Source organism: Chenopodium quinoa, unplaced genomic scaffold (genome assembly GCF_001683475.1).
Source record: "Chenopodium quinoa cultivar QQ74 unplaced genomic scaffold, ASM168347v1, whole genome shotgun sequence".
Classification (NCBI taxonomy): domain Eukaryota; kingdom Viridiplantae; phylum Streptophyta; class Magnoliopsida; order Caryophyllales; family Amaranthaceae; genus Chenopodium; species Chenopodium quinoa.
Window position 1 is genome coordinate 1 of NW_018743225.1, and position 19,699 is coordinate 19,699.

The following is a 19,699-nucleotide window of genomic DNA, read 5'->3' on the forward strand; positions in this document are numbered from 1 at the left end:
TAAAAGTCTCAAAACTTGAAGATCTGATAATAGCAACAGACGGCTTAGTGAGAGTAACTTGCTCGGGAAGGGTGGTTTTGGCCAAGGTAAGAATGAGTTCAATTCAAACATGATCTTACGTAGTCTAAAATGCAACAAAACGTAGCAGGAGATAATATGATGTTTGTTTACAGGGTAAACTAGAAAATGGTCAAGAAATAGCAGTAAAAAGGCTTTCAAGAGCATCTGGGCAAGGTGTGTAGAAGAATTCATCAACGAAGTTGAATTCATCTAAAAACTTCAGCAATTTCAGATTTCTAATAAAGCTGTAATCAAGCGAAACAGGAACATCATTATAAAACGGAGGGAATAGTACATGTTAAAAGAAAAAATAAAACAAAAACACTCAAAATTACATTAATTATACTAGTTCGTATGTGATATATTGCCTTTGGATTCTAACACCTTATTGCAGCTAGATTGATGGGGCAGTAAGCTGTGTATCTCCTTTGTGTATCTCCTTTTCGTTAAAATTATGTACTAATACAACGGGACAAGCGAATCGACCCAAGGATGAAAGGAAATGATCCTTTCGGTACCATCTGGTAAATTTGTGGCTTCGATCTCCCTAGCTTGTTTGGATTGTAGATCACAGCAGATGAAAACCTTTTGTAGAGCTCTTGTACGGTCAGCTATTGCTAATATGATACTGCGTCGTTCATCTCGGAAACCCAAATTATATATTTTAGCATGATGAAAATCAACATGTTTCAATTGCCCCGAGAGATGATGAAAAATTCGAGTCCAAGATATCTTCTTCTTGTTTAATACCCATATCTCCAAAGTATATGTTACGATACACAACTGTCCTTCTAAAATGGTCAATTCTGAGTCATCTTCACAGTTGGTATAGTTTATCTCTCTCTTTACCGGATGGGGTATCTGGTAATACCTTTGAGTGAAAAGATCGAAACACCTTATTCCTGTAAACAACAAAGGATTCATCCAATGGAAGGAGTTGTCAGCCAAGATAGCAGGTCGGGGGCTCATACAAAATTGATTCAACTGCCATGGCGGGCTCGGTATGTTCACCCAGGCATCCGTTTTCAAACTGTATAGTAGAGCTTTTTCGACATTTCGATCATTCCTCTCCATACAAATGGCTAAAACCTTATAATCATCGGATACACTGTCATAAACCGAATGCAACTTCACGTTTCAATAAATTATTCATCGGGGAATTGAGTGGTGGTATCAAAATCTAGTGGCTCGAGTCGCAGGGTTGTAGAGAAACAGGCCTAGATTATTGTTTGTAAGCAGATTTGTAAAAGGGTTGTAATGTTATTGAATGAAAACAAACTAGGGCCATTGCATGAGCCTAAAAACACCTCCCATGGTGCGAGGCTTTATGATGTCTTTCGGATAAGCAAGTTCCGAAGCATGGTAATAGGGATGCTGCGATGTAGCTCTAAAAGAGTAGACTTTGGATTTCCAGCACTCGAAGAGGAAATGCGTTTCCAGGTTTGCTTTGAGGGATCGACTGCGATGCAACTTCATGAACTTTGGATCTTTGGTAAGCATATACCACGATGAAGAGACACATGCAGATCGCAGCAGAGACTTAGCGGGTAGCCATGAGAGTATCTCAGTGATTAGTTCAAACGGAAGGTAGCAACAATTCGGTCTTCGCTTTTCTTCTCCATCCTCAGTATGCTTTAATTTAACAACTACACTACGAATTGTTGGTGCTTAATTTGCTTATATAGGGAGATAAACAAAGATCAATTCATACCTTTTACAATTCCAATTAGGATTAGGATTAGGATTAGGATTAGGATAGTTATTGCGGTTGTATTAGGGATATTTACTTTCTTACAAGATCCTTGGTCTCCAAGGTTAATTTAAACAACCTTGATACCCAAGGATGTGTAATACACTAATACTTTGGTCTTCAAGACATTATATGGTCGCCAAAAATTAAAAAAATAATATTTTTTTTTTATTTTTTTTGTTATGATAACCATTAACCAATGAGAGAAGATGTATTTCCTAAAACTAAACGTTAGATATTTTAATAGATATTTAAAAAGATTTGATTGAAAAGATAAACCAAATTATTATGGGAATACATGATGCATCATTTAGTAACAAAAGTATTGACCAATTTTACTTTGAATAATCTCAATTGTAAAAAATTTGCAAAAAAAAAAAAATAAAAAAAAAAAATCCCTTAAAATATCCTTTTTAAATTAGGAAAAATATACTTTATTAATCCCAAGTTTGACCAATTTGCTTTGAATAATCTCAACTATCGATTATTTTGCAATAATCCCAACTTTCACCTTCGTTTTCTTCTATCAACCTTGAAAACCAGTTACCTGCTGAAGATATTTTTTTTTAATAAAATATAAAAATGTCACGTGTCACGAGATACATCCCTTGAAGGCTTGAACAGATTCCTCAAAATTGACATCTTGCCTCATAGCTGCAGTCTTTTTTTTTTATCGGAAAACGAAAGATTTATAAATTAATTAAAACCAAATCCACAAGCATAAAAAAAAAAAAAAAAAAAAAAAAAAGCAGATCAACAACAAAAGCTACAAATTTCAACATGACAAAGCACTTGAATTAGTCTTATTCGTCCAAAAGCAAGAACAACAGCGCCTCCTACTGTAAAACAAGTCCACCAGTATCTGATATGCTCTCCCTAAGGCCTTCCTCAAATGCATCCATGGCACAATGCGTAGCCCCAGTATGGATCTTTTCTTCCTCCTCCATGCTTAAGCATGATTAGCTGAACCTAAAGTTGCCATCTTTCTTCAGGAACTCTCCTATATCAGCAAGAATTAGCGTTAAGAAAGCTATGTAGCCCTGTATGAATTGAACAAAATTCCCTTCTTGAATCAAAAACATCTCGGCAACTGTTACATGAAAACTGCCACTTGCAAGGTGATGACCAAAACCCAGAAACTCGACATTTTGAAGGCCTGTAATTAAAATTTCCCTTCTAGATTCATTATTACAATTAAAATTACTACTAAAAATTCAACAATTAACAAGATTATAAGAAGTCTTTTTTCATTGCAAATATGCAATTAGACTTGTTAATTTATTAAATACTTGATAGCAATTTTTTTAAAAAAAAGCTTGTATCTCATCATTTTATCCTGACAATAGTTACATCCTTGCTCAATACAATAGCCCTATTATCCTTCAAAAAATAAATACTCGTAAAAAAATAAAAAAAAATAAATAAAAAAAAAAAAAAAAAAAAATAATAATAATAATAATAATAATAATAATAATAAAAATTCATCAAATTAACAACAACAACAAGAAGCATAATTTAATGACAAAAACGAGGTAAATAAAGATAATGGATGTTTATCACATCAATTCATGTTTATAATTATCAAAAATCTCATCAAAACATCCCTTCAAAAAAAATCATAACAGTTGAAAAAATATTTAGAAATTAGATAAATCATAGAATTAATTTGTTTAATACATCATATAAACAAAATATACAAATAAAAAAAAAATGAAGCTGAGAATAGGTGAATACCTGAAACCTCATGACTTCATTAGCCATGCTTGCCTTCTTCGCTTCTTCAGTAGCAGAAATTAGAGACAGAAAAAACTAAGGAAGATGATACTGAGTATAACTTTTTGGGCCTAGCCCAATTGCTACATTTTATCACGGCCCAATATATTTTCTAACTGGGCCTTATGTTGGGCACGTAATTCAAGTCAGTATTGTTGTATAATTGTATCAATGGTTCAACTGTTAACCAACCCTGACCTAAACTGAAGAGTATTGTTTGAACTGAAACTAACCAAACCCCGAATGGTTCATAACTGAAAATTCAATGGGAAAAAAATTAATTACCACTTAAGTTAGTTGAAACTGAATTAATTTATAAATTGAAGTTAACTTAACTGAACTGAATTGTTTGGCCTTGGCATTGATTATTTTACATTCTCAACCCTTAAATGTTTCACCTTGTTCCCTTATGAAAAGTAGCAACATGTGCCAATTGCATGTGTGAGCTTGTTTTCTTTCTTTTGGTGTAGAGAAAATTTGAGAAAGTTGTGTCCCAAGTACCAACTAATGTCGTTCCATATGAACTCATGAATGATCTTGCATATTAATTTATCTTGCTATGTACAATACAAATACTTTGATCATTTATATATTTGATTTCAGATTAGTAAAAATTATTAAAGTTTATATATATCAAGATTTTTTTATATAACGCATCTCATATAACAATACGGCTAGTCAAACTCGAAATATTTTAATCTACTCGTCATAGTCATCAATCAATACAAACCTTAACAACAGCACCAATACACTAGAAGTCCAGAACATCCACTAGTTTAAAGCGAGTGAGTCTGGGCGCATAGCATTTATGGGCGAGTTATGTAAATAGGAGGGTAAGGAAGTAATTTCCGCTGATTCAATTTTTGCTTCTAGAATAAGTTGACTCTCTAGTGGTACATTATAATGCACCATTATGCATGTATAATGTACCATTAAAGTAAAATTTGTCTGAATAGTACGTTTTGTGGACTATTACGAGTGTAGTGGTACTTTTTACCATCCTATAACTTTCAATTTCTTGAAAAAGCTGACTCTCTAAGGGTACATATAATGTACCATTATGCATGAATAATGTACCACTAAAATATAAGTTATCTGAATACTACTTTTTAATTGCAAAATTGTCATCCTATATGCTTAGAAATCAATAGGCGCTATGAGCCAAGACTTAACCGTTTAACGCACTCATAAGTTCACGTGTTTCACTCAAAGAGCTAACAGGCCTAACACCAAAGACCTCTGAAATTCTGAGCAAAAAAAAAAAAAAAAAAAAAAAGACAGAGAGAGAAAAACACACACACACACAGCTTACCTTCAGAGCCCTGAAATTATCTCTAAATTGCCAAATATTACATGATATAATCAATTAAGCAAAGAATGATACCTATTTTTGCATTAATTCCATACATTCTTCTTTTCAGTTCTAAAATTTGCTCTGCAATTGACAGTATTACACCAACACAATTCCTAAAAGACTCAGAATCAATACTTTCTAAAAATAGCATTTTCAAGCTAGGATTTTTCAGCCCTCAAAACTCTTCCAATCGTTATGTTGGAATATGATATAATCACCCTTTTGAAATGGAAGTTGTATCTTGTATGGGTAGCTAACAGGAACAATCCCCTCACTGATACTTCTATTGTACTTAAGATATCACTCGACGAAAATCTGCAAGTCTCTGATGCAAAAATATCAGACTGTTTGGTCATCCAATGTCACTCATCCTACAGCTGGTTTCGTAGCAGCTCAACTTCAAGATTCCGGGAACATTTTTATCCAAGGATTTCCGAACAACACGAGTCGTGGCAATGGGACGATCATATGGCAGAGTTTTCAGTATCCTGCAGACTCAGTCTTACCAAATATGAAGTTCATTCTTAACAATAATCCTGAATTCAGGAAAGTCGTGCAGGCCTGGAAAAGTCCTTCAGATCCATCAGTTGGAAGGTACTCAGTTGGTACTAACTCTAGGTTTTTTCAGATTATCATATGGGATGGGGATCGCCCTTATTGGCGAAGTGGACCTTGGAATGGAAACATTTTCATGGGAACAAGATATCATAATACTGGTTATGGTAATATACTCATTAACACCGGGTCATTCGCACAGGAGGAAGTAAGAGGGATGCTTTCTCTGGTTTTTACAGGTGCGAATGAGACTTTGTTGCCTCGTTATGTAATAATTGATCAAGGATATTAGCTGAAAGTGGTGGGATGATAGCAAGAAGAACAGGGGAATTGCGTGGCATGCCCCGGAAAATATATGTGACACCTATGGTATGTGTGGAGAATTTGGAAACTGCAACCCGCAGACTAAACCTATGTGCAGCTGCTTAAAAGGGTTTGTGCCGAAGAACGCGGAGGAATGGAGGAGAGGAAACTGGACAAGTGGGTGTGTGAGAAGAAAGAAGCTGCAATGTGGGGTTCAAGGGGGAAAACAAGATGGGTTTTTGAGGTTAAAGATGATGAAAGTGCCAGTTAATGCTGATATTGCTGAATGGTTTGTGGGTCTGAATCCTGATCAGTGCAGAACAACCTGCCTGGCAAACTGCTCTTGTTTGGCTTATACACATGATACTGGAACTGGATGTATGAGATGGAGCGAGAACTTGATTGACATAGAGGACCTTTCACCTGGAGGGGTGGACCTATTCATTCGGCTTGAACAATCAGAGCTAAGTAAGTTAATCATACCTCTTTGAAATTTTGAATGCTAGACACTTTAGGAGATATTATAGGCTTCTGAATTCTCATCTTCCCACCTAGTAAAAAAGATCATGTTAGTATGCATATGTAAAATAATTTCTTCTGCTTTGAAGGTACTAGTAAGAGATATGACTTTAGGAACAGCAGTGATTGCCACTATCATATACTTCCTGTTCAAATGGAGAGCTCGGAAAAAGGGTAAACACACATCGGATAGAAATAGAAAATCTAAATCAATACCAGAGAAAAAAAGCTGGGAAAGCAACAGATTCATATCTATTCAAAGACAAAACCCAAGTAATGATTGAAGACTTAAAAGTCTCAAAACTTGAAGATCTGATAATAGCAACAGACGGCTTTAGTGAGAGTAACTTGCTCGGGAAGGGTGGTTTTGGCCAAGGTAAGAATGAGTTCAATTCAAACATGATCTTACGTAGTCTAAAATGCAACAAAACGTAGCAGGAGATAATATGATGTTTGTTTACAGGGTAAACTAGAAAATGGTCAAGAAATAGCAGTAAAAAGGCTTTCAAGAGCATCTGGGCAAGGTGTAGAAGAATTCATCAACGAAGTTGAATTCATCTAAAAACTTCAGCAATTTCAGATTTCTAATAAAGCTGTAATCAAGCGAAACAGGAACATCATTATAAAACGGAGGGAATAGTACATGTTAAAAGAAAAAATAAAACAAAAACACTCAAAATTACATTAATTATACTAGTTCGTATGTGATATATTGCCTTTGGATTCTAACACCTTATTGCAGCTAGATTGATGGGGCAGTAAGCTGTGTATCTCCTTTGTGTATCTCCTCTATCGTTAAAATTATGTACTAATACAACGGGACAAGCGAATCGACCCAAGGATGAAAGGAAATGATCCTTTCGGTACCATCTGGTAAATTTGTGGCTTCGATCTCCCTAGCTTGTTTGGATTGTAGATCACAGCAGATGAAAACCTTTTGTAGAGCTCTTGTACGGTCAGCTATTGCTAATATGATACTGCGTCGTTCATCTCGGAAACCCAAATTATATATTTTAGCATGATGAAAATCAACATGTTTCAATTGCCCCGAGAGATGATGAAAAATTCGAGTCCAAGATATCTTCTTCTTGTTTAATACCCATATCTCCAAAGTATATGTTACGATACACAACTGTCCTTCTAAAATGGTCAATTCTGAGTCATCTTCACAGTTGGTATAGTTTATCTCTCTCTTTACCGGATGGGGTATCTGGTAATACCTTTGAGTGAAAAGATCGAAACACCTTATTCCTGTAAACAACAAAGGATTCATCCAATGGAAGGAGTTGTCAGCCAAGATAGCAGGTCGGGGGCTCATACAAAATTGATTCAACTGCCATGGCGGGCTCGGTATGTTCACCCAGGCATCCGTTTTCAAACTGTATAGTAGAGCTTTTTCGACATTTCGATCATTCCTCTCCATACAAATGGCTAAAACCTTATAATCATCGGATACACTGTCATAACCGAATGCAACTTCACGTTTCAATAAATTATTCATCGGGGAATTGAGTGGTGGTATCAATCTAGTGGCTCGAGTCGCAGGGTTGTAGAGAAACAGGCCTAGATTATTGTTGTAAGCAGATTTGTAAAAGGGTTGTAATGTTATTGAATGAAAACAAACTAGGCCATTGCATGAGCCTAAAACACCTCCCATGGTGCGAGGCTTTATGATGTCTTTCGGATAAGCAAGTTCCGAAGCATGGTAATAGGGATGCTGCGATGTAGCTCTAAAAGAGTAGACTTTGGATTTCCAGCACTCGAAGAGGAAATGCGTTTCCAGGTTTGCTTTGAGGGATCGACTGCGATGCAACTTCATGAACTTTGGATCTTTGGTAAGCATATACCACGATGAAGAGACACATGCAGATCGCAGCAGAGACTTAGCGGGTAGCCATGAGAGTATCTCAGTGATTAGTTCAAACGGAAGGTAGCAACAATCGGTCTTCGCTTTATTCTCCATCCTCAGTATGCTTTAATTTAACAACTACACTACGAATTGTTGGTGCTTAATTGCTTATATAGGGAGATAAACAAAGATCAATCATACCTTTTACAATTCCAATTAGGATTAGGATTAGGATTAGGATAGTTATTGCGGTTGTATTAGGGATATTTACTTCTTACAAGATCCTTGGTCTCCAAGGTTAATTTAAACAACCTTGATTCCCAAGGATGTGTAATACACTAATACTTGGTCTTCAAGACATTATATGGTCGCCAAAAATTAAAAAATAATATTTTTTTTTTATTTTTTTGTTATGATAACCATTAACCAATGAGAGAAGATGTATTTCCTAAACTAAACGTTAGATATTTTAATAGATATTTAAAAAGATTTGATTGAAAAGATAAACCAAATTATTATGGGATACATGATGCATCATTTAGTAACAAAAGTATTGACCAATTTACTTTGAATAATCTCAATTGTAAAAAATTTGCACAAAAAAAAATAAAAAATAAAAAAAAAATCCCTTAAAATATCCTTTTAAATTAGGAAAAATATACTTTATTAATCCCAAGTTTGACCAATTTACTTTGAATAATCTCAACTATCGATTATTTTGCAATAATCCCAACTTTCACCTTCGTTTTCTTCTATCAACTTTGAAAACCAGTTACCTGCTCAAGATATTTTTTTTAATAAAATATAAAAATGTCACGTGTCACGAGATACATCCCTTGAAGGCTTGAACAGATTCCTCAAAATTGACATCTTGCCTCATAGCTGCAGTCTTTTTTTTTATCGGAAAACGAAGATTTATAAATTAATTAAAACCAAATCCACAAGCATAAAAAAAAAAAAAAAAAGCAGATCAACAACAAAAGCTACAAATTTCAACATGACAAAGCACTTGAATTAGTCTTATTCGTCCAAAAGCAAGAACAACAGCGCCTCCTACTGTAAAACAAGTCCACCAGTATCTGATATGCTCTCCCTAAGGCCTTCCTCAAATGCATCCATGGCACAATGCGTAGCCCCAGTATGGATCTTTTCTTCCTCCTCCATGCTTAAGCATGATTAGCTGAACCTAAAGTTGCCATCTTTCTTCAGGAACTCTCCTATATCAGCAAGAATTAGCGTTAAGAAAGCTATGTAGCCCTGTATGAATTGAACAAAATTCCCTTCTTGAATCAAAAACATCTCGGCAACTGTTACATGAAAACTGCCACTTGCAAGGTGATGACCAAAACCCAGAAACTCGACATTTTGAAGGCCTGTAATTAAAATTCCCTTCTAGATTCATTATTACAATTAAAATTACTACTAAAAATTCAACAATTAACAAGATTATAAGAAGTCTTTTTTCATTGCAAATATGCAATTAGACTTGTTAATTTATTAAATACTTGATAGCAATTTTTTTTAAAAAAAGCTTGTATCTCATCATTTTATCCTGACAATAGTTACATCCTTGCTCAGTACAATAGCCCTATTATCCTTCAAAAAATAAATACTCGTAAAAAAATAAAAATAAATAAATAAAAAATAAATAATAATAATAATAATAATAATAATAATAATAATAATAATAATAATAATAATAATAATTCATCAAATTAACAACAACAACAAGAAGCATAATTTAATGACAAAAACGAGGTAAATAAAGATAATGGATGTTTATCACATCAATTCATGTTTATAATTATCAAAAATCTCATCAAAACATCCCTTCAAAAAAAATCATAACAGTTGAAAAAATATTTAGAAATTAGATAAATCATAGAATTAATTTGTTTAATACATCATATAAACAAAATATACAAATAAAAAAAATGAAGCTGAGAATAGGTGAATACCTGAAACCTCATGACTTCATTAGCCATGCTTGCCTTCTTCGCTTCTTCAGTAGCAGAAATTAGAGACAGAAAAACTAAGGAAGATGATACTGAGTATAACTTTTTGGGCCTAGCCCAATTGCTACATTTTATCACGGCCCAATATATTTTCTAACTGGGCCTTATGTTGGGCACGTAATTCAAGTCAGTATTGTTGTATAATTGTATCAATGGTTCAACTGTTAACCAACCCTGACCTAAACTGAAGAGTATTGTTTGAACTGAAACTAACCAAACCCCGAATGGTTCATAACTGAAAATTCAATGGGAAAAAAATTAATTACCACTTAAGTTAGTTGAAACTGAATTAATTTATAAATTGAAGTTAACTTAACTGAACTGAATTGTTTGGCCTTGGCATTGATTATTTTACATTCTCAACCCTTAAATGTTTCACCTTGTTCCCTTATGAAAAGTAGCAACATGTGCCAATTGCATGTGTGAGCTTGTTTTCTTTCTTTTGGTGTAGAGAAAATTTGAGAAAGTTGTGTCCCAAGTACCAACTAATGTCGTTCCATATGAACTCATGAATGATCTTGCATATTAATTTATCTTGCTATGTAACAATACAAATACTTTGATCATTTATATATTTGATTTCAGATTAGTAAAAATTATTAAAGTTTATATCTATCAAGATTTTTTTATATAACGCATCTCATATAACAATACGGCTAGTCAAACTCGAAATATTTTAATCTACTCGTCATAGTCGTCAATACAGCACCAATACACTAGAAGTCCAGAACATCCACTAGTTTAAAGCGAGTGAGTCTGGGCGCATAACATTTATGGCCGAGTTATGTAAATAGGAGGGTAAGGAAGTAATTTCCGCTGATTCAATTTTTGCTTCTAGAATAAGTTGACTCTCTAGTGGTACATTATAATGCACCATTATGCATGTATAATGTACCATTAAAGTAAAATTTGTCTGAATAGTACGTTTTGTGGACTATTACGAGTGTAGTGGTAATTTTTACCATCCTATAACTTTCAATTTCTTGAAAAAGCTGACTCTCTAAGGGTACATATAATGTACCATTATGCATGAATAATGTACCACTAAAATATAAGTTATCTGAATACTACTTTTTAATTGCAAAATTGTCATCCTATATGCTTAGAAATCAATAGGCGCTATGAGCCAAGACTTAACCGTTTAACGCACTCATAAGTTCACGTGTTTCACTCAAAGAGCTAACAGGCCTAACACCAAAGACCTCTGAAATTCTGAGCAAAAAAAAAAAAAAAAAAAAAAAGACAGAGAGAGAAAAACACACACACACACAGCTTACCTTCAGAGCCCTGAAATTATCTCTAAATTGCCAAATATTACATGATATAATCAATTAAGCAAAGAATGATACCTATTTTTGCATTAATTCCATACATTCTTCTTTTCAGTTCTAAAATTTGCTCTGCAATTGACAGTATTACACCAACACAATTCCTAAAAGACTCAGAATCAATACTTTCTAAAAATAGCATTTTCAAGCTAGGATTTTTCAGCCCTCAAAACTCTTCCAATCGTTATGTTGGAATCTTATATAATCACCCTTTTGAAATGGAAGTTGTATCTTGTATGGGTAGCTAACAGGAACAATCCCCTCACTGATACTTCTATTGTACTTAAGATATCACTCGACGAAAATCTGCAAGTCTCTGATGCAAAAATATCAGACTGTTTGGTCATCCAATGTCACTCATCCTACAGCTGGTTTCGTAGCAGCTCAACTTCAAGATTCCGGGAACATTTTTATCCAAGGATTTCCGAACAACACGAGTCGTGGCAATGGGACGATCATATGGCAGAGTTTTCAGTATCCTGCAGACTCAGTCTTACCAAATATGAAGTTCATTCTTAACAATAATCCTGAATTCAGGAAAGTCGTGCAGGCCTGGAAAAGTCCTTCAGATCCATCAGTTGGAAGGTACTCAGTTGGTACTAACTCTAGGTTTTTTCAGATTATCATATGGGATGGGGATCGCCCTTATTGGCGAAGTGGACCTTGGAATGGAAACATTTTCATGGGAACAAGATATTATAATACTGGTTATGGTAATATACTCATTAACACCGGGTCATTCGCACAGGAGGAAGTAAGAGGGATGCTTTCTCTGGTTTTTACAGGTGCGAATGAGACTTTGTTGCCTCGTTATGTAATAATTGATCAAGGGATATTAGCTGAAAGTGGTGGGATGATAGCAAGAAGAACAGGGGAATTGCGTGGCATGCCCCGGAAAATATATGTGACACCTATGGTATGTGTGGAGAATTTGGAAACTGCAACCCGCAGACTAAACCTATGTGCAGCTGCTTAAAAGGGTTTGTGCCAAAGAACGCGGAGGAATGGAGGAGAGGAAACTGGACAAGTGGGTGTGTGAGAAGAAAGAAGCTGCAATGTGGGGTTCAAGGGGGAAAACAAGATGGGTTTTTGAGGTTAAAGATGATGAAAGTGCCAGTTAATGCTGATATTGTTGAATGGTTTGTGGGTCTGAATCCTGATCAGTGCAGAACAACCTGCCTGGCAAACTGCTCTTGTTTGGCTTATACACATGATACTGGAACTGGATGTATGAGATGGAGCGAGAACTTGATTGACATAGAGGACCTTTCACCTGGAGGGGTGGACCTATTCATTCGGCTTGAACAATCAGAGCTAAGTAAGTTAATCATACCTCTTTGAAATTTTGAATGCTAGACACTTTAGGAGATATTATAGGCTTCTGAATTCTCATCTTCCCACCTAGTAAAAAAGATCATGTTAGTATGCATATGTAAAATAATTTCTTCTGCTTTGAAGGTACTAGTAAGAGATATGACTTTAGGAACAGCAGTGATTGCCACTATCATATACTTCCTGTTCAAATGGAGAGCTCGGAAAAAGGGTAAACACACATCGGATAGAAATAGAAAATCTAAATCAATACCAGAGAAAAAAGCTGGGAAAGCAACAGATTCATATCTATTCAAAGACAAAACCCAAGTAATGATTGAAGACTTAAAAGTCTCAAAACTTGAAGATCTGATAATAGCAACAGACGGCTTTAGTGAGAGTAACTTGCTCGGGAAGGGTGGTTTTGGCCAAGGTAAGAATGAGTTCAATTCAAACATGATCTTACGTAGTCTAAAATGCAACAAAACGTAGCAGGAGATAATATGATGTTTGTTTACAGGGTAAACTAGAAAATGGTCAAGAAATAGCAGTAAAAAGGCTTTCAAGAGCATCTGGGCAAGGTGTAGAAGAATTCATCAACGAAGTTGAATTCATCTAAAAACTTCAGCAATTTCAGATTTCTAATAAAGCTGTAATCAAGCGAAACAGGAACATCATTATAAAACGGAGGGAATAGTACATGTTAAAAGAAAAAATAAAACAAAAACACTCAAAATTACATTAATTATACTAGTTCGTATGTGATATATTGCCTTTGGATTCTAACACCTTATTGCAGCTAGATTGATGGGGCAGTAAGCTGTGTATCTCCTTTGTGTATCTCCTTTATCGTTAAAATTATGTACTAATACAACGGGACAAGCGAATCGACCCAAGGATGAAAGGAAATGATCCTTTCGGTACCATCTGGTAAATTTGTGGCTTCGATCTCCCTAGCTTGTTTGGATTGTAGATCACAGCAGATGAAAACCTTTTGTAGAGCTCTTGTACGGTCAGCTATTGCTAATATGATACTGCGTCGTTCATCTCGGAAACCCAAATTATATATTTTAGCATGATGAAAATCAACATGTTTCAATTGCCCCGAGAGATGATGAAAAATTCGAGTCCAAGATATCTTCTTCTTGTTTAATACCCATATCTCCAAAGTATATGTTACGATACACAACTGTCCTTCTAAAATGGTCAATTCTGAGTCATCTTCACAGTTGGTATAGTTTATCTCTCTCTTTACCGGATGGGGTATCTGGTAATACCTTTGAGTGAAAAGATCGAAACACCTTATTCCTGTAAACAACAAAGGATTCATCCAATGGAAGGAGTTGTCAGCCAAGATAGCAGGTCGGGGGCTCATACAAAATTGATTCAACTGCCATGGCGGGCTCGGTATGTTCACCCAGGCATCCGTTTTCAAACTGTATAGTAGAGCTTTTTCGACATTTCGATCATTCCTCTCCATACAAATGGCTAAAACCTTATAATCATCGGATACACTGTCATAACCGAATGCAACTTCACGTTTCAATAAATTATTCATCGGGGAATTGAGTGGTGGTATCAATCTAGTGGCTCGAGTCGCAGGGTTGTAGAGAAACAGGCCTAGATTATTGTTGTAAGCAGATTTGTAAAAGGGTTGTAATGTTATTGAATGAAAACAAACTAGGCCATTGCATGAGCCTAAAACACCTCCCATGGTGCGAGGCTTTATGATGTCTTTCGGATAAGCAAGTTCCGAAGCATGGTAATAGGGATGCTGCGATGTAGCTCTAAAAGAGTAGACTTTGGATTTCCAGCACTCGAAGAGGAAATGCGTTTCCAGGTTTGCTTTGAGGGATCGACTGCGATGCAACTTCATGAACTTTGGATCTTTGGTAAGCATATACCACGATGAAGAGACACATGCAGATCGCAGCAGAGACTTAGCGGGTAGCCATGAGAGTATCTCAGTGATTAGTTCAAACGGAAGGTAGCAACAATCGGTCTTCGCTTTCTTCTCCATCCTCAGTATGCTTTAATTTAACAACTACACTACGAATTGTTGGTGCTTAATTGCTTATATAGGGAGATAAACAAAGATCAATCATACCTTTTACAATTCCAATTAGGATTAGGATTAGGATTAGGATAGTTATTGCGGTTGTATTAGGGATATTTACTTCTTACAAGATCCTTGGTCTCCAAGGTTAATTTAAACAACCTTGATTCCCAAGGATGTGTAATACACTAATACTTGGTCTTCAAGACATTATATGGTCGCCAAAAATTAAAAAATAATATTTTTTTTTTTATTTTTTTGTTATGATAACCATTAACCAATGAGAGAAGATGTATTTCCTAAACTAAACGTTAGATATTTTAATAGATATTTAAAAAGATTTGATTGAAAAGATAAACCAAATTATTATGGGATACATGATGCATCATTTAGTAACAAAAGTATTGACCAATTTACTTTGAATAATCTCAATTGTAAAAATTTGCACAAAAAAAAAAATAAAAAAATAAAAAAAAAATCCCTTAAAATATCCTTTTAAATTAGGAAAAATATACTTTATTAATCCCAAGTTTGACCAATTTACTTTGAATAATCTCAACTATCGATTATTTTGCAATAATCCCAACTTTCACCTTCGTTTTCTTCTATCAACCTTGAAAACCAGTTACCTGCTGAAGATGTTTTTTCTAATAAAATATAAAAATGTCACGTGTCACGAGATACATCCCTTGAAGGCTTGAACAGATTCCTCAAAATTGACATCTTGCCTCATAGCTGCAGTCAATTTTTTTATCGGAAAACGAAGATTTATAAATTAATTAAAACCTAATCCACAAGCATAAAAAAAAAAAAAAAAAAGCAGATCAACAACAAAAGCTACAAATTTCAACATGACAAAGCACTTGAATTAGTCTTATTCGTCCAAAAGCAAGAACAACAACGCCTCCTACTGTAAAACAAGTCCACCAGTATCTGATATGCTCTCCCTAAGGCCTTCCTCAAATGCATCCATGGCACAATGCGTAGCCCCAGTATGGATCTTTTCTTCCTCCTCCATGCTTAAGCATGATTAGCTGAACCTAAAGTTGCCATCTTTCTTCAGGAACTCTCCTATATCAGCAAGAATTAGCGTTAAGAAAGCTATGTAGCCCTGTATGAATTGAACAAAATTCCCTTCTTGAATCAAAAACATCTCGGCAACTGTTACATGAAAACTGCCACTTGCAAGGTGATGACCAAAACCCAGAAACTCGACATTTTGAAGGCCTGTAATTAAAATTCCCTTCTAGATTCATTATTACAATTAAAATTACTACTAAAAATTCAACAATTAACAAGATTATAAGAAGTCTTTTTTCATTGCAAATATGCAATTAGACTTGTTAATTTATTAAATACTTGATAGCAATTTTTTTTAAAAAAAAGCTTGTATCTCATCATTTTATCCTGACAATAGTTACATCCTTGCTCAATACAATAACCCTATTATCCTTCAAAAAATAAATACTCGTAAAAAAAATAAAAATAAATAAATAAAAAATAAATAATAATAATAATAATAATAATAATAATAATAATAATAATAATAATAATAATAATAATAATAATTCATCAAATTAACAACAACAACAAGAAGCATAATTTAATGACAAAAACGAGGTAAATAAAGATAATGGATGTTTATCACATCAATTCATGTTTATAATTATCAAAAATCTCATCAAAACATCCCTTCAAAAAAAATCATAACAGTTGAAAAAATATTTAGAAATTAGATAAATCATAGAATTAATTTGTTTAATACATCATATAAACAAAATATACAAATAAAAAAAAATGAAGCTGAGAATAGGTGAATACCTGAAACCTCATGACTTCATTAGCCATGCTTGCCTTCTTCGCTTCTTCAGTAGCAGAAATTAGAGACAGAAAAACTAAGGAAGATGATACTGAGTATAACTTTTTGGGCCTAGCCCAATTGCTACATTTTATCACGGCCCAATATATTTTCTAACTGGGCCTTATGTTGGGCACGTAATTCAAGTCAGTATTGTTGTATAATTGTATCAATGGTTCAACTGTTAACCAACCCTGACCTAAACTGAAGAGTATTGTTTGAACTGAAACTAACCAAACCCCGAATGGTTCATAACTGAAAATTCAATGGGGAAAAAATTAATTACCACTTAAGTTAGTTGAAACTGAATTAATTTATAAATTGAAATTAACTTAACTGAACTGAATTGTTTGGCCTTGGCATTGATTATTTTACATTCTCAACCCTTAAATGTTTCACCTTGTTCCCTTATGAAAAGTAGCAACATGTGCCAATTGCATGTGTGAGCTTGTTTTCTTTCTTTTGGTGTAGAGAAAATTTGAGAAAGTTGTGTCCCAAGTACCAACTAATGTCGTTCCATATGAACTCATGAATGATCTTGCATATTAATTTATCTTGCTATGTAACAATACAAATACTTTGATCATTTATATATTTGATTTCAGATTAGTAAAAATTATTAAAGTTTATATCTATCAAGATTTTTTTATATAACGCATCTCATATAACAATACGGCTAGTCAAACTCGAAATATTTTAATCTACTCGTCATAGTCGTCAATACAGCACCAATACACTAGAAATCCAGAACATCCACTAGTTTAAAGCGAGTGAGTCTGGGCGCATAGCATTTATGGCCGAGTTATGTAAATAGGAGGGTAAGGAAGTAATTTCCGCTGATTCAATTTTTGCTTCTAGAATAAGTTGACTCTCTAGTGGTACATTATAATGCACCATTATGCATGTATAATGTACCATTAAAGTAAAATTTGTCTGAATAGTACGTTTTGTGGACTATAACGAGTGTAGTGGTAATTTTTACCATCCTATAACTTTCAATTTCTTGAAAAAGCTGACTCTCTAAGGGTACATATAATGTACCATTATGCATGAATAATGTACCACTAAAATATAAGTTATCTGAATACTACTTTTTAATTGCAAAATTGTCATCCTATATGCTTAGAAATCAATAGGCGCTATGAGCCAAGACTTAACCGTTTAACGCACTCATAAGTTCACGTGTTTCACTCAAAGAGCTAACAGGCCTAACACCAAAGACCTCTGAAATTCTGAGCAAAAAAAAAAAAAAAAAAAAAAAGACAGAGAGAGAAAAACACACACACACACAGCTTACCTTCAGAGCCCTGAAATTATCTCTAAATTGCCAAATATTACATGATATAATCAATTAAGCAAAGAATGATACCTATTTTTGCATTAATTCCATACATTCTTCTTTTCAGTTCTAAAATTTGCTCTGCAATTGACAGTATTACACCAACACAATTCCTAAAAGACTCAGAATCAATACTTTCTAAAAATAGCATTTTCAAGCTAGGATTTTTCAGCCCTCAAAACTCTTCCAATCGTTATGTTGGAATCTTATATAATCACCCTTTTGAAATGGAAGTTGTATCTTGTATGGGTAGCTAACAGGAACAATCCCCTCACTGATACTTCTATTGTACTTAAGATATCACTCGACGAAAATCTGCAAGTCTCTGATGCAAAAATATCAGACTGTTTGGTCATCCAATGTCACTCATCCTACAGCTGGTTTCGTAGCAGCTCAACTTCAAGATTCCGGGAACATTTTTATCCAAGGATTTCCGAACAACACGAGTCGTGGCAATGGGACGATCATATGGCAGAGTTTTCGGTATCCTGCAGACTCAGTCTTACCAAATATGAAGTTCATTCTTAACAATAATCCTGAATTCAGGAAAGTCGTGCAGGCCTGGAAAAGTCCTTCAGATCCATCAGTTGGAAGGTACTCAGTTGGTACTAACTCTAGGTTTTTTTCAGATTATCATATGGGATGGGGATCGCCCTTATTGGCGAAGTGGACCTTGGAATGGAAACATTTTCATGGGAACAAGATATCATAATACTGGTTATGGTAATATACTCATTAACACCGGGTCATTCGCACAGGAGGAAGTAAGAGGGATGCTTTCTCTGGTTTTTACAGGTGCGAATGAGACTTTGTTGCCTCGTTATGTAATAATTGATCAAGGGATATTAGCTGAAAGTGGTGGGATGATAGCAAGAAGAACAGGGGAATTGCGTGGCATGCCCCGGAAAATATATGTGACACCTATGGTATGTGTGGAGAATTTGGAAACTGCAACCCGCAGACTAAACCTATGTGCAGCTGCTTAAAAGGGTTTGTGCCAAAGAACGCGGAGGAATGGAGGAGAGGAAACTGGACAAGTGGGTGTGTGAGAAGAAAGAAGCTGCAATGTGGGGTTCAAGGGGGAAAACAAGATGGGTTTTTGAGGTTAAAGATGATGAAAGTGCCAGTTAATGCTGATATTGTTGAATGGTTTGTGGGTCTGAATCCTGATCAGTGCAGAACAACCTGCCTGGCAAACTGCTCTTGTTTGGCTTATACACATGATACTGGAACTGGATGTATGAGATGGAGCGAGAACTTGATTGACATAGAGGACCTTTCACCTGGAGGGGTGGACCTATTCATTCGGCTTGAACAATCAGAGCTAAGTAAGTTAATCATACCTCTTTGAAATTTTGAATGCTAGACACTTTAGGAGATATTATAGGCTTCTGAATTCTCATCTTCCCACCTAGTAAAAAAGATCATGTTAGTATGCATATGTAAAATAATTTCTTCTGCTTTGAAGGTACTAGTAAGAGATATGACTTTAGGAACAGCAGTGATTGCCACTATCATATACTTCCTGTTCAAATGGAGAGCTCGGAAAAAGGGTAAACACACATCGGATAGAAATAGAAAATCTAAATCAATACCAGAGAAAAAAGTTGGGAAAGCAACAGATTCATA

General features: G+C 34.8%; 6 protein-coding genes across 6 annotated transcripts; 3 read left to right on the plus strand and 3 right to left on the minus strand.

Annotated features, from left to right (window-relative positions):
• Positions 1 to 519: 519 nt before the first annotated feature.
• On the minus strand, positions 520 to 2,757 carry LOC110734802. Its single transcript, XM_021914949.1, has 2 exons — positions 2,651 to 2,757; positions 520 to 1,168 (listed from the first exon to the last, which is right to left on the minus strand). Exons 1-2 carry the CDS (start codon positions 2,755 to 2,757, stop codon positions 520 to 522), a joined length of 756 nt encoding a protein of 251 aa, XP_021770641.1.
• A 3,042-nt stretch (positions 2,758 to 5,799) lies between these two features.
• Positions 5,800 to 6,514, plus strand: LOC110734790 (G-type lectin S-receptor-like serine/threonine-protein kinase At1g11330). The gene is made up of 2 exons (XM_021914939.1): positions 5,800 to 6,263; positions 6,404 to 6,514. The coding sequence occupies exons 1-2, from the start codon at positions 5,864 to 5,866 to the stop codon at positions 6,490 to 6,492; spliced, it is 489 nt and encodes a 162-aa protein (XP_021770631.1). The 5' UTR covers positions 5,800 to 5,863; the 3' UTR covers positions 6,493 to 6,514.
• Positions 6,515 to 7,122: 608 nt separating this feature from the next.
• LOC110734793 (F-box protein CPR30-like) lies at positions 7,123 to 8,277 on the minus strand. The gene has a single exon (XM_021914941.1). The coding sequence runs from the start codon at positions 8,275 to 8,277 to the stop codon at positions 7,123 to 7,125; it is 1,155 nt and encodes a 384-aa protein (XP_021770633.1).
• A 2,690-nt stretch (positions 8,278 to 10,967) lies between these two features.
• On the plus strand, positions 10,968 to 12,978 carry LOC110734798 (G-type lectin S-receptor-like serine/threonine-protein kinase At1g11330). The gene is made up of 2 exons (XM_021914946.1): positions 10,968 to 12,824; positions 12,965 to 12,978. The coding sequence occupies exon 1, from the start codon at positions 11,826 to 11,828 to the stop codon at positions 12,480 to 12,482; it is 657 nt and encodes a 218-aa protein (XP_021770638.1). The 5' UTR covers positions 10,968 to 11,825; the 3' UTR covers positions 12,483 to 12,824; positions 12,965 to 12,978.
• Positions 12,979 to 13,682: 704 nt separating this feature from the next.
• LOC110734794 (F-box protein CPR30-like) lies at positions 13,683 to 14,837 on the minus strand. The gene has a single exon (XM_021914942.1). It carries the CDS (start codon positions 14,835 to 14,837, stop codon positions 13,683 to 13,685), a length of 1,155 nt encoding a protein of 384 aa, XP_021770634.1.
• Positions 14,838 to 18,698: 3,861 nt separating this feature from the next.
• Positions 18,699 to 19,652, plus strand: LOC110734800 (G-type lectin S-receptor-like serine/threonine-protein kinase At1g11330). The gene is made up of 2 exons (XM_021914947.1): positions 18,699 to 19,398; positions 19,539 to 19,652. Exons 1-2 carry the CDS (start codon positions 18,999 to 19,001, stop codon positions 19,625 to 19,627), a joined length of 489 nt encoding a protein of 162 aa, XP_021770639.1. The 5' UTR covers positions 18,699 to 18,998; the 3' UTR covers positions 19,628 to 19,652.
• Positions 19,653 to 19,699: the final 47 nt, after the last annotated feature.

Coding starts and splice junctions, on each gene's coding strand:
- LOC110734802 (XM_021914949.1), bottom strand. CDS start 2,757: ATGGAGGAGGAAGAAAAGATCCATACTGGGGCTACGCATTGTGCCATG. Junction 1,169..2,650: donor ACTGGTGGACTTGTTTTACA/GTAGGAGGCGCT, acceptor GGTTTATGACAG/TGTATCCGATGATTATAAGG.
- LOC110734800 (XM_021914947.1), top strand. CDS start 18,999: ATGTGTGGAGAATTTGGAAACTGCAACCCGCAGACTAAACCTATGTGC. Junction 19,399..19,538: donor GCTTGAACAATCAGAGCTAA/GTAAGTTAATCA, acceptor TCTGCTTTGAAG/GTACTAGTAAGAGATATGAC.
- LOC110734794 (XM_021914942.1), bottom strand. CDS start 14,837: ATGGAGAAGAAAGCGAAGACCGATTGTTGCTACCTTCCGTTTGAACTA.
- LOC110734798 (XM_021914946.1), top strand. CDS start 11,826: ATGCAAAAATATCAGACTGTTTGGTCATCCAATGTCACTCATCCTACA.
- LOC110734793 (XM_021914941.1), bottom strand. CDS start 8,277: ATGGAGAATAAAGCGAAGACCGATTGTTGCTACCTTCCGTTTGAACTA.
- LOC110734790 (XM_021914939.1), top strand. CDS start 5,864: ATGTGTGGAGAATTTGGAAACTGCAACCCGCAGACTAAACCTATGTGC. Junction 6,264..6,403: donor GCTTGAACAATCAGAGCTAA/GTAAGTTAATCA, acceptor TCTGCTTTGAAG/GTACTAGTAAGAGATATGAC.